This window comes from Protopterus annectens, chromosome 12.part0 (genome assembly GCF_019279795.1).
Source record: "Protopterus annectens isolate FY-2018-M chromosome 12.part0, PAN1.0, whole genome shotgun sequence".
Taxonomy (NCBI): Eukaryota; Metazoa; Chordata; order Ceratodontiformes; family Protopteridae; genus Protopterus; species Protopterus annectens.
In genome coordinates, this window is record NC_056746.1 from 97,344,519 (window position 1) to 97,359,206 (window position 14,688).

Sequence of the window (14,688 nt, forward strand, 5' to 3'; positions counted from 1 at the left end):
TGGCTTTAAACCAAACTATTCATTTGCCTACTTTTTATGCAAATCCCCAAAATAAAGGGGAAAAGATTTTGCACACTTTAGATGTACACAGGCAGTTGCGATATTATTTGGACAGAACTAAAGGGTTCAGGCAGTCTCAGCAGTTATTTGTTTCTTTTGCTTTGAGTTCTCAGGGCAAGCCTGTGTCAAAACAAACTATTTCTAAGTGGATTGGGTTTTGCATTGCTTTCTGTTATTCCCATCATGGCAAGGAGATTCCAGCTGGGATTAGGCCTCATTCCACTAGGGCTACTGCCACTTCAAGAGCTTTTTTGAGGGGGGTGGCAACTAAGGATATTTTGGAGGCAGCTACTTGGAGTTCAGTGCATACTTTCTCTGGGCATTATCACCTTCCACTGTACTCTAAATCCAGGGCTGGTTTTGCCACTGCTGTTTTGCAGGGCATTTTGGCAGCTCCTGCTTCATTATAGTTTTGCCATCCTCCCTTACCTCTGCTTTGGGATTCTACCCAAGTGTAAGGACTGCAGCAATGTGAGATGAAGAACATAGTACAGTTTTGTACCTACCATAAATGTAGATGTTCGAAGATCCACATTGCTGCAGTCCAATTTACCCTCCCTCCTTCCCCTCTGTAGTTGAGGCGGTTGTGTGGGTTGGGTTGTCAATATGAGGTATATTGTATATATTGTATATATTGTACATATTTTTAGTGTTAGGATGGTTGGTTGGTTGGTTGTTGTCTTTGGGTTTTGACCTTTATTTTTAGGGTCTTCTGACATCTGGGGCAAGAAAAGACTGAGGATATAACGTCGGTCATGCGCATTTGTACCCTGACGTCCTGATGTCAGTCAAATGCGCCTTGACCGACGTCAGCCTTATACTTTGATATTCGGGCCGACCGAGGACAGCGGACTACCCAAGTGTAAGGACTGCAGCAATGTGGATCTTCGAACATCTACATTTATGGTAGGTACAAAACTGTACTTTTTATTCCCTGAACAGAGCATGCTCAGCAAACTAAGCTTTAAAGTTTAACGAAGATGGAATTCTGCAGGCAGATATAACATTATTATATACACATAACTTTCAAATTTATAAGAGCAGAAGTTCAAGCCGGACATGAGGTTGGAGGGAAAAAAGCTTAGGTAAATGTGTAGTTTTTCCTCACGGAAAGGGTGTTAGATACTTAGAGAATGGTGAGATAAGCTTGGTAGGTTTCCGATGTATGCACTCAAGGTAGCTTTTTTTTAGCATAGTTTACCTACTGCAGGGCAGTTTGTCATCAGATGACATTTTTTTCTTGGAGTCCCCCTTCTTCCTTTCAATCCAATATCCAGGTTACCTCCCAGACCAGGGATCCATCAATGTGTGCACAGCTGATTGAATTGATTTGTCACCAGACTGGAGAACTCTCCGGAACTGCTTTATTAGTGGCATCCTTCCTGGCAGCTCTGTTTGCACCGACTCCCATTACCGTGTGGCACTGCGGTGGGGCAGAACTCCCACATTGCTGATCTCCAGCCCATGCTTGCTTCTGCACATGCACCAACCCATGGCACGTGCATAACTGTCCTTCTTTGTGAGGGCAGGTCCATGTTCCTTCTTCCTGCCTCAGTATCACACCAGGCCTCGTCAGTTGTGCAGCTGATCAGGCTATAACTGGGCTACCTCCCTGTCCAGTAATGGGTGAGTTGGCCCTGGCTGCTCATGCTGACGGTCTCCAGTGGGCTCTTGCTGTACTTCGACTACTTATCAACCCTGGGATGTCTGGGTCCTTGTGAGGGCTTTATTCACGTACACCACCAAGGTGGTTTAATTTTGTTCCTGAATTTGCAACATGGAGCTTCTCCTACTTTTTTTTTTTTAACAGTGCTAAAAGATTAATTTGGATAAAATAACAGTTTGAATGTTGGTGTGGGTGATAGTTTGTGTGTATATTGCTTTGTTTTAAACTAAGATTGAATATGTAATGTTTGTTTTTGGCAACTTTTGAGTACAGGCTTGCAACTAGCTGCTCAGCTATAATCTGAGTATTTATTTTTTTCCATAGGACGACCAGGAAGACATAACATCATTTGCTGTCAGCCCAGATGATGAGGTATGTCCCTCCTAGGCACCTGTTGCTATGCACTAGCTTTTTCATATTGACTGTAGGTAGTTAGACATTTAATCATTTTCATTGTGATAATTGATTCAGATCTATTGTTCCAATTAATAAAAAGCTGTAATCTTGCTGACATGAATATATATTCATAGTAGCGAATCCTTGCTGCTCTGTCGACACAAGTCACATTCATTTGTGTTGTTAATGGATCAACAAGCATTAATGTAGTGCTGTAAAACTTACAGCTGAGCATGTTAAGTTGTCAGGGTCATTCTTAATTGGAAAGCTCTTGTTAAAAAAAAATAATTAGACATGCATACGTTTGAGGCAGAAAGATATATTTATGCCCACAAAGTACAGAACTTTTTTGCGGAATATTATACATTATCTGGCTGTTAAATTACACGTGTGTGTGTGTGTGTGTGTGTGTATTAATATATAAAATGTGTATTATTAACAAACAGTCCTTCAAGGAACTGCTAGAACTTGGACTTGCTTAGCACATATGTCAGGACTTAATTAGAAAAAAATCTTGGCAATGAAAGATGAGTTTCCTGAGTTTGTGGTCACTCCAGCGATTTTCCTTGAAGTGTTTCGCTGTTAATTTGGACTTCCTTTGACACTCTCATTACAAGACTTGTGCTTTTCAGTTTGGTATACATGTATTACTGTATATATGATTGAAGAGGCAGTCACGCCCTTGGTGTTTGCATTGCAGTTATTTGGTTTCTGTTTACAGAAGGAAAGGTACACTAACTACGAGTGAACAGGACCATGTCATAAAGTGTTATTTCATATGCTTTGCTTAGGTTCTTCATTATCGCAGCATTTTATAGAGCGCATGAAATCAGTGTTAAAGCTTTTTCTTCTTCTTCTAAACAGCTGTAACTTTTGAGTCCATGTTTTGTGTAAGTCACATTTCTTAAGAGTGTTTTGGCCTTCTTAGCCCCCCATACCACTGGTCATTAAATCAAGAGCATTTGTCATCCAGCAAGAGTCCATCATGGCAGTTTAATCTGCAATCAGTTGGAGGGTTTGAGGTTATTAGTGGCAGGTGCTTAAAGAAACCCAGCCACTGGGGATGCACAAGCCAGTGCATTTCTTTGTCTCAGTCCCAAGCCCGGATAAATGGGGAGGATTGCATCAGGAAGGGCATCCGGTGTAAAATTCGCCAAATCATTTCATGCAGTCACCAGTAAATATTTCCATACCAGATCAGTAGAGGCCCGGGTTAACAACAACCGCCACCAGTACTGTTAGCCAACAGGGTGCTGGCGGAAATTGTGCTACTGTTGGCCAAAGGAGGAGAAGAGGTGGAAGGCATGGCTGAAGGCAGGAAGAGGAGAAAGGCTAGGACTGCGGTAGTGAGGGTCGGAACTTTGAATGTTGGCAGTATGACTGGTATAGGGAGAGAGCTAGCTCATATGATGGACAGAAGGAAGGTTGGTAAATTGTGTGTGCAAGAGACCAGATGGAAGGGGAATAAGGCTAGGTGTATCGGAGGTGTGTTCACATTGTTTTATCATGGTGTGGATGGGAGGAGAAATAGTGTAGGAGTTATTCTAAAGGAGCAGTATGCGAAGAGTGTGTTTTGGAGGTGAAAAGAGTGTCGGATAGAGTGATGTTTATGAAGCTGGAAATTGATGGTATAATGATGAATGTTGTTAGTGCATATGCTCCACAAGTTGGGTGTGCAATGGATGAGAAAGAAAAATTTTGAAGTGAATTGGATGAAGTGGTGATGACTGTACCCAAGGGTGAGAGAGTGGTGATTGGAGCAGATTTCAATGGGCATGTTGGTGAAGGGAACAGAGGGGATGAGGAAGTGATGGGTAGGTATGGTGTTAAAGGAATGCAGAAGGTCAGATGGTAGTGGATTTTGCGAAAAGGATGGACATGGCTGTGGTGAATACGTATTTTAACAAGAGAGAGGAGCATAGGGTGACATACAAGAGTGGAGGAAGATGCACACAGGTGGATTATATCTTACGTAGGAGGGCCAGTTTGAAGGAGATTGGAGACTGTAAAGTGGTTACCGGAGAAAGTGTAGTTAGGCAGCATAGGATGGTGGTTTGTAGGATGACGTTGGTGATCAAGAAGGGAGTATGAGGGCAGCACCAAAGATCAAATGGTGGAAATTGAAAAAGGGTAATTGTGAGGTGGAATCCAGGGATGAGTTAAGACAGGCACTGGGTGGCAGTGAAGAGTTACCAAATAACTGGGTAACTACAGCAGAGCTAGTAAGGGAGACGGCTAGAAAGGTGCTTGGTATCACATTAGGACAGAGGAAGGACGACAAGGAGACATGGTGGTGGAATCAGGAAGTACAGAAGAGTATACAGGCAAAGAGGTCGGCAAAGAAGTGGGATTGTCAGAGAGATGAAGAAAGTAGACAGGAGTATAAGGGGATGAGGTGCATGGCAAAGAGAGAGGTGGCGAAGGCTAAGGATAAGGCATATGAAGAGTTGTATGAAAGGTTGGACACTAAGGAGGGAGAAAAGGACCTGTACTGATTGGCTAGTCAGAGGGACCAAGCTAGTAAAGATGTGCAGCAGGTAAAGGTGATAAAAGATAATGAGGGAAACATACTCACAAGTGAGGAGAGTTTGTTGAGCAGATGGAAAGAGTACTTTGAGGGGTTGATGAATGAAGAGAATGAGAGGGAGAGAAGGTTGGATGATGTGGGGATAGTGAATCATGAAGTGCAGTGGATTAGCAAGGAGGAAGTAAGGATAGCTATGAAGAGGATGAAGAATGGAAAGGCTGTTGGCCCAGATGACATGCCTGTGGAAGCATGGAGGTGTTTAGGTGAAATGGCAGTGGAGTTTTTAACCAGATTGTTTAATGAAATCTTGGAAAGTGAGAGGATGCCTGAGGAATGGAGAAAAAGTGTTTTGGTACCGATTTTTAAGAATAAGGGTGATGTGCAGAGCTGTAGTAACTACAGAGGGATTAAATTGATCAGTCACAGCATGAAGTTATGGGAAAGAGTAGTGGAAGCTAGGTTAAGAAGGGACGTGATGATTAGTGATCAGCAGTATGGTTACATGCCGGGAAAGAGCACTACAGATGCGATGTTTGCTCTGAGAGTGTTGATGGAGAAGTACAGAGAATGTCAGAAGGAGTTGCATTGTGTTTTTGTAGACTTCGAGAAAGCATATGACAAGGTGCCTAGAGAGGAGTTTTGTGGTTTGTATAAGGAAGTCAGGAGTGTCAGAGAAATATGTAAGAGTGGTGCAGGATATGTACGAGGGTAGTGTGACAGCGGTGAGGTCTGCGGTGGGAGTGATGGATGCATTTAAGGTGGAGGTGGGGTTACATCAAGGATCAGCTCTGAGCCCTTTCTTATTTGCAATGGTGATGGACAGGTTGACAGACGAGATCAGACAGGAGTCTCCATGGACTATGATGTTTGCAGATGACATTGTGATCTGTAGTGAGAGTAGGGAACAGGTGGAGAAGACCCTGGAGAGATGGAGATATGCTCTAGAGAGAAGAGGAATGAAGGTCAGCAGGATTAAGAGAGAATATGTGTGTGAATGAGAAGGAGGATAGAAGAATTGTGAGGATGTAAGGAGTAGAGGTGTGGCGAAGGTGGATGAGTTTAAATACTTGGGGTCAGTAGCTCAGAGTAACGGTGAGTGTGGAAGAGAGGTGAAGAAGAGAGTACAGGCAGGATGGAGTGGGTGGAGAAGAGTGTCAGGAGTGATTTGTGACAGACGGGTACCTGTAAGAGTGAAAGGGAAGGTCTACAAGAGGGTAGTGAGACCAGCTATGTTATATGGGTTGGAGACAGTGGCATTGACAAAAAGGCAGGAGTCAGAGCTGGATGTGGCAGAGTTAAAGATGTTAAGATTTGCACTGGGTGTGACTAGGATGGACAGGATTATGAATCAGTATATTAGAGAGTTAGCCCAGGTTGGAAGGTTTGGAGACAAAGCCAGAGAGGCAAGATTACGTTGGTTTGGACATGTGCTGAGGAGGGATGCTGAGTATATTGGGAAAAAGATGCTAAGGATGAAGCTACCAGGTAACAGGAAAAGAGGAAGGCCTAAAATAAGGTTTATGGATGTGGTGAGAGAGGACATGCAGGTGGTTGGTGTGACAGAGCAAGATGCAGAGGACAGGAAGAAATGGAAACAGGTGATCCGCTCTGGCGACCCCTAACGGGAACAGCCGAAAGAAGAAGAAGTGGCAGGTGCTTAAAGAGTACCAAAGCTTGGGTGAACATTTTTTTACATTGACCTTGCCTTCTTTGAATAACTTCATTCATTTGGTGGTATCCCTAGAACACTCACTCAAATCATTGGTGTCATAGCCACGGAAAGCTTTGGAAATTTTGTTCTGGACTTTTGGGCTCTCCTGCATGCTAGCTACTGTCAAACTTATCCTGTGACATTTAAAAGACAAAACAAATTGAGATTCTGCTGTTGGTTTGTTAACCATCATTACAGTGGATTTCATTCCTTCATTTTTAAATGTTTGGGTAGTGTTTTTATGCTCAGTCTGCACAAAGTAATTTTAAGTAGATATTTGTGATTTATTACTTAATGGTTACGTATCAAATACAAGCATGCACTGCAAGAGAATTCCTGACTATTGTATTATAATCTGTTAATGAATGAAATAATGCTTGTTGACTGTCTAGAAATGCAGTATTACCTATGTATGTATTTCACGCCTGAAATTTTTATGATGTCATGTGCATATTTGTGCTGAGCAGAGATGGGTTGCCAAATGGCTCACTGACAGAACCCACACTGTAAAAGTTGCAGACTCCAAATCCGACTTCAGACCAGTGACAAGTGGAGTACCACAGGGTTCAGTCTTGGGACCTCTCCTGTTTGGTATCTACTTCTCTGAAGTACAGGCTAACACAGAAGGCCTTTGGCTAACGAAATTTGCTGATGACTGCAAACTAGGAGCCATAGTTGAGTTCCCAAATGATGTGGACATCTTACAGAAGGGCCTCACTGAGACAGATGCCTGGTGTCAGAGCCATGGCCACAAGCTCAATGCCAAAAAGTGCATTGTCATCCCCTTTGGTTAAAACTCTGTACCCATGAACTACCACATAGGCCGCAGTCTACTTAATGCCGAATGTGTGATGAGACACCATGGGATCCAGGTGGACAGTAGACTCTCCTTTGACGATCACATCGCCACCGTAGTCAGGAAATCCTTCTACGTGGCACACCTTATCACAAAAGGGTTGTTATCCAGGAAAAAAGAGGTTATTGTTCCCCACTACTCGACACTCATTAGACCCATTATAGAGTGCAACGCCCCTTTTGGAATATACCTCACAAGACATCAGCAGCTGGAAAGGCCACAGAAGTACCTCACAAAGAGGATTACTGGCCTCAAACAGATGCCCTACACTGACCATCTCAAAAAACTCCAGCTTTACTCTGTAGCATATCACCTACTCCGAGGTGATCTCTGCCTAAAATATAAAGCTATGTCAAACCCAGAGCTGTTGGACATGCTACACCTAAAGAAATCCCAATCCCTCCGAGCTACATGCTCTAGGGACCTAAACCTTGTCACCACAATAAACAGGACATGCTGGAGGGATAGATTCCTGTCCCAGAGACTTCCCATACTCTGGAACAAGCTACCCATGTATGTCGAGCAAAGTTCCTCATTAGCACTCTTCAAGAAACATCTTGAGTGGATGGTAAATAGGAAATACACCCCGGGGATCACTTCTGTGGCTCTGCTCAACAGTGGCACTGGAAAATAACTTTCTTGGGTGGCGTAAGCCAGGAAACCTTGTTGTTTAGGTTTACTTAGGCCCTTGGGCTGATATGAACCTATGAACTGTATGAAATTGGGAGGTGATGCTCCTTTAGGATATCATGGCCAAGTCCCTGCAGAATCTACTATTTTTAACAATTAGTTCTTTCTGTAGTTGACATATGGGTACTTATCATACCTCTCAACCTCTTAGTACAAGAAACCTAGGCAAAACATAATGGGGGACGGGTCTATATTAGATGAACGAAAGTTCATCTTCGCAAATGCTCACATGAGCGAAAATCCAGGAACTCGAAACTGCGATTGTGGGGGGCTGTGCCCCCCATACCTCCGCTAAATATATATTCCAACTCTGAGATCGCACTACAGTGTGGAAAGGGCAAATATTCTCATCTTCACTGTACCTCGATCTCACAATTGCGGTTTCGAGTTCCGCAATTTTTGCTCATGTGAGCGTTCGCTAAGATGAACTTTCGTTAATCTAATATAGACCCATGGTGGACAAAGGCCACAAAACAGGGACTCATTTTAAATATTGCTCTTATAAACTTAGAAAGTAGCTATAATAACATAATTTGTGTTAGAATGCTTTTTGTGAAGGATATGAAGTCTGAAATTTAAATGCATGCCATTGTATAGTGACTTTAATCCTTGGATCATCCCGGTAATTTGTCAAAAACCCAATTTTTATAACGAACAGACCAAAAAGATGAGGCAAAACTCTAGACATTCTGCAAAAATCTGTACATTTCAGAGGTATGAAATTTATTCATCAGAAATTGCTGCTTTTAGAGAAGGGACACATGCACCCACCGATCTATAAGACTAACTGCTGTTTTGGATGAACACTTTTTAATATAATTTCCTCTTGCACCTTCAAGTAAAACACTGGAAAGCAATCCTACATGCGTTCTGTCTTTATTCTTACCGATATTTATTTTTTTGCTGAATGGCGAGTTTAAGCATGGCATTTTTGGAGCAATCCTGAATGCTGGTTGCATTAGTAATAAATTCCTCAACCTTAAACCCGGATTCAGATTAATGAATATAGCAGCTGTCATTGCATTCTGATTTAAGTAGTAGAGAAAGGCGAGCCTTTAAGGTTCTGTGATCCTGGCTGGTACCAAAAGTGGCCTGTAAGCTATACTTCTAGCTTCAACTTAAATGCTAAGGTGTTCTGGACCACTATTGGTCAAGTAAAAAAGTAAAAAGTATTCACTGAGGTCCTTCTGTAGGTTTAAATGCTAAGGTGTTCTGGACCACTATTGGTCAAGTAAAAAAGTAAAAAGTATTCACTGAGGTCCTTCTGTAGGTTTAAATGCTAAGGTGTTCTGGACCACTATTGGTCAAGTAAAAAAAGTAACAAAAATAAACATTCACTTCTGTAGGTTTAAATGACTTGGTTTATTTATGAGCTCTTTCCTCATAAAAATATTGATGATGTGTTTTTACGACGAAAGCGCTCATGAAGGAATAAGCTGAGCGATTTAAACCTACAGAGAGGGATCTCAATGAATGTCTATTTTTTTTGTTATTTTTCTTTACTAACAGTGGTTGAGAATGCCATAGCATTTAAGTTGAAGCTAGAAGTATAACTTATAGGTCAGTTGGATTACAGTCATGTACTACAGTTGGTGCCACCAAGGATCGTAGAACCTTAAAGACTTACCTTTCTCTGCTTTTTGTTGGTCCTGACCAGGACAAGCTCCTAGTACAGGTTTGGAGAGCCTAACAAGAGCACCACTTCACCACAGGTGACCTACTTGCATTTGTTTGCATTCTAGTTTAAGGTGCAGTAGCATTCCTAATAACAGAACACAAGACTTTTGTAACCATCAGAGCCAGAAATGTGAAACCAGAGGAAAAGAAGTTCCTCTTCAATGCGTTTCTGATGTCATATTATTGAAATCTCTACCATCACTGTTAACTCTGAACATAACTGACATGATCGCTTGAAAGGGGTAGATTTAGGATAAGAAATGGCCTATTTTTTATGCTTCCCATACAGCTGTATCAAGGGTACTGTTCAACCTTCAGCAGCTCTACCGAAATAAAACCAATCAGTGCCATTCTTTTGTAAGAGTTGAGTCTTCATTTTGACATCACTGAAAAGGTCCCTTTGTAAAAAGACTGTTTGCTTTGAATGAGCTGGTACATCAATTCACAAGACCCTATGCTCAGTCTGGGAAACCGTGCGTTATTGACTGTATTCTAAATGTACCCGAGAGAGTTAGGTTCACTTATGGATTATGAGAGTTCTTTCTTCATCACCAGTGCATGGTATTGGTGCTTTTCTCCAAATTACACAGGATTGTGTTGTTGTTGTTATTGTTATAATAATTATTATTATATGCAGTGTTAAACACTGTGAAAAGAGTCATGGTTTGAATTAGCAGGGCACAACTGGTCCACAGTTATTGTACAAATGGTACATTACAGCAGTTTTTAAGCATTTTGCATCCAGTGCTGGGAAAGTGTTTTTCTAAAAGAATTAAAAGAATTCGAAGTAAGCCATCCATTTTTTGACAGATGAAATGCACCAAGCTAATATATAAGGAAAGCAAGCTTGCAAAAGTTGTATATTCCTTCTTATCAGCCCTGTTAAAGAACCACAGTAATTAACCAGAAGTGCAAAGACTTATTAAATTGTTTAAAAGCAGGCATCATTGTACCATTACTCAGAGTCATGGTTTGTGACAAATAATCTAATAGCAAGAAAACATCATTCACCTAATACTCGCTGGAGATCAGCAACCAGAAACTGTTTTCACAAAGTGGGTATATCAGGCGCTTTGTCTAAAAACTCAGTTTTAGCTAGACATTTGACCCCTTTTCTCAAGCATACCAAAAATCCATTACCTAGTATAATGGGCTGGTTTCTGTCATTTTCCTTTGAGTTCTTTTAAGTGTACAACTGCAAGAGGTTGATCAGTGGAATAGGCATATTTTAACTGGGAGCAACCTGAGTTCTTTGGAACATGTACATTTATTAGTATTCCTCTACAAGGCATTATTAGTATCTCTCTTCACACATTCAGGTTTTCTGAGCTCAGGGAAACCTGCAACTGTTATCGTCTGGGTAGGTCCCAGACAATTAGAATTGTATCTGCCTGTTTCTGTGCTGTTTCATCTGTTCCCAAATTCTTGAGAATCCAGTCATTTTGAAAGGTGGAGTAGGAAGCTACCATAATTCATATAAAGTGTTTGAATTACTTTTCTGTTGCAGTGTATGAACTCATTATATAAAGCATGTTACTTACTCATGTTTTATTTCTACTTATTGGAATTGGAATAGGCTGAAAAGAGCCATTCAGTACAATCAACTTCTCTGTGAAGTAAGTAAATTAACTGAAAAATTTAATTCAATTGTTATCGTAATATTTTCCATGCAACCAAAAGAAGAAACGAACAACATTATTATATATACCGCCCCTCCCTTTTTAATTTTTTTGTACTTTTTCTATACAGCTTGTTGCTACAATCTGTTATGAACCAATTAGAGACTTCTATCACAGTCCTTGGCATATGACTGCAAAGATAGGTTTCTGAGCCACCCAGATTGCAGAGTGAGACACAGTCGACACTATTTCCATAACGTGGACAGAGATGTTTGTGCATATGCCTTCCCTTCCTTCCTGTTGATTCCCATTGTAAATCTGAAGGTGAAGGACAGAACTAGATTGATTTTAAATAACTCCTGGATGTTATGTAGTTCAATCTCGCCTACATACTTACCCATGGGTTCGGAGCCAAACCTCGGCTCCGACTCGGTCATAGTCTAGCTCGAAGTCTTTCAATTGGCTGGGCTAAGAGGTATCCCATACTGCACTCCTCCCTTTCCCCAGATCTCGTTTGCCACTCGCAAAGCTCAGACGTGGTCTCACTCTTTGCTGTGGCTAAGTATAACTTTTATGTTTTAATTGACAAATGTTTTGCTATTTTCATAGCTGTGTCTGCATGTGTGTTGTGACTGTTAAGCAGTTTTGCGCTCCTTCTGTTTCTTTATCTACTTTTCTGCTATCCCGTCAGCTGTCTCCCTATGGGCTAGGCCTGTTTCAGTTAGAGGACCTAGTCCTTCCTTGGTTGTCAGTTTCCCTTCTGTGTTTGACTTGTGCTTAGGTATCTATCCCCTCCGGGCTAGGACCGTTTTACTCCTTCTTAGTGTTGTTTGTCCTTCAGGACCGGTTGAATTAGAGGTCCTGGTGTGTTGCCTGTAGTTTTAGTTATTGTTTCCGTGCCTTTTGCTGGTTAGTCTGTGGTGTCGTATTTAGTATCCTGCCTACTTTGCCTAAAGATACTAAAGAACATAAGCCTTCGGGCTTCAAGACGTGTAGTAAATGTGGGTACAAGATGTCTTTTACCGATGGGCATTCAGTATGTGTTTGGGTGCTATGCACCTTCAGAAGTCTTGTGCTTTTTGTCATGTGTTCAGCCCTCATGTTCTTCAAGAACAGAAAAACAAGCTGATACTGAAGGTTCTACTGAAACCCTCCTTTGAGGAAGATTTGGAGAGGTCTTCTAGTGCTGTCCTCTCCCACCAAAACATCTAAAGCAAAGAAACGTTCTCCAGCTCCGTCTGTACTATCGGAGCCTCCGGAGAAAGTTACCAAGTCTACTGTGGCATCCTTGGGTCCACTGTCTTTGGTGCCGATGGAAGTTTCTGAAGCTACAGGACCTACATCAGATCCCAGTTTTTCGGAGCCGGTGACGGAGATGCTAGCTCGGAACCGGTTTCTCCTCCTCGCAGGTCTCCTTCTGAGAGGAGGTCTAGATCTCCCACCTTGTCCTCTAGGTCCTCCAGGACACACTCTGATGTAGATGTGGATAGAGTGGTGCAGAGACTGCTCCAATCACCGGTGCTGGCTAAATTGCTTTCGGCTCCAGCCCAGTCAGCTCCGGAGCCAGTCACCCATCCATCGTCGATAGATCCTCCGAGCAAATCCCAGCCTTCGGAGCCAGAGCGGTCAGTGCTGTATGATGCTTCTAGGTCGGCTCCGATGGCCCATCCTGGCTTATTGGCTTCGATCTCAGCTCCAACCCCATTGGCTCCGTCCACGGGGTCCAGGACTCATGGTTCCTCGGTCGGACCCGAAGTGGAGGCCTCGGGACGCTCTTCAGCTCCCAGCCTCCCACTCGGTGCTTCGGCTCGAGTGAGCCAGACTCTTGCTTTGGACCTTGTCCCCTCTGCTCCGAGAGATTCCACGGTTAGTCGATCTTTGGAGCTGAGGGGACCAGCTTTCAAGGTCATGCAGAGCATGCTCTCCAGATCCTCAGCTGCATCGTACAGTTCTGACGCTCTCTTCCCCCTCCACCTCCGGTAACCATCTCTGATCGCCCTCTGTCTTTGGACAGCAGAGACCCAAGGCCTCAGGAGACACCCATGAGTGGTCCCCCATTTTCTGAGGGCTCACCAGAGCTTGTGCCTGAGGAGCCCTCCAGAAAAAGAACGTGCAAGAGGAAGTACTTAGACTCCCAGGAATAGTCTCTCACATCAGACACTGACCTTGAGAAATCAGAGGGGTCCCCCAAGTCGTCCTCTCAGGATATCTCCTTTTCTGATATCCTAGAGATCTTGAAACAGAGGCGACTGGCCCTCAAAACCCCCCTCTGAAGAGGAGTTTGTGTTCCTGAAGGCCTTTGGGGCTCCGCCTTCTGCCTCTTGGGTCTCTCCACCCTTCGACGATCTCCTGGATCTTGTTTGTCGTAGGGTGTGGGAAACCCCTGACACTGTGGAACCAGTCCCCAAGAGACGCAACAAATTTCTTTCCGCCCCTGCTGACAAAGACTTTCTTATGAAAGGCATCTCAGTAGATGCCATGGTGGTGGCAGTTGCCACCAAGAAGGAACTGGCTGAGACTTTATCTACCATCCATCCCCCTAACAAGGAGTTTAGGACCATGGACTGTTATGGGAAGCGTATGTTTTCTTCAGCGGCCTTTACTCTGTGGTTGCTGAATTACTTACCACATTTTACAAGGCTCCAAGGAGATCTCCTCAAAGAGCTTGGAGGTACTCTGCAAGGTAACATATCTGACGCAGTGGCTCAGAAAGTCAATGTTCAGATGTCTACCTTAAATTCTATAACTAACTCCTCCATGAGTCTGATCTCCTACACAGCTGAAGGAGCGAGTAGGGCAGCGAGTTCCAGAGTCTCTCTCAGGAGACACTCCTGGGTGCACCTTTGTAATTTTGTGGAGGCCTTTAAGTCTACATTCACCAACTCCCCTTTTGATGGTTCCTCCTTTTTTGGAACCAAGGTGAAAGACACTCTCACTAGGTGCGAGCAAGAGGGTAAAACTCTGTCTGCCGTGGTAGTACGTTTTTCCATGTCTTCTAGACCTTATCCCAAGAGCCAGAAGGGTGGGAAAATGTGCAGAGATTTTTCCCTGACACACAAAGTGAATCCCCCTCCAGGAGCAGGGGAGGGGGTGGCAACTCAGGTAGACGCCACCCTAATGGCAGAGGAGGCCCGTGTAACCAGGGAGACCGCAACTCCTTTCGTGGTCCTTCCTACCAGCGCTCCTGATGGGAGGCCCAACTGTGCTTCTCCGGAGTCAGTCGGGGGTCGCATCTCACTATACCCAGAAGCCTGGCAGCACATCACTCAGGACCAGTGGGTATTAACAATTATTTCCAGAGGATATCACATTCCATTCTCTTCTCCCCACCGCCAGTCAAAAGAATTCCAGATGTTCCACCCAATCAAAGGAATTCTGCAACTTCAGAAATTCAAAAGCTGCTAGAAAAAGGAGCCATCCAGCATGTCCCCTCAGACCAGCTTGGATTAGGGACTTACTCCAGATTATTTTTGGTGCCGAAAAGAA

The 14,688-nt window shown here is 43.3% G+C and overlaps 1 protein-coding gene across 1 annotated transcript in view; it reads left to right on the forward strand.

Moving 5' to 3' along the window:
• TBL3 (transducin beta like 3) overlaps window positions 1-14,688 on the forward strand; it is an 825,158-nt gene that overhangs the window by 192,043 nt on the left and 618,427 nt on the right. The window contains exon 4 of the mRNA XM_044089118.1: window positions 2,051-2,098. Within this exon, the coding sequence (XP_043945053.1) occupies window positions 2,051-2,098 (48 nt within the window). The remainder of the gene's footprint in view (window positions 1-2,050; window positions 2,099-14,688) is intronic.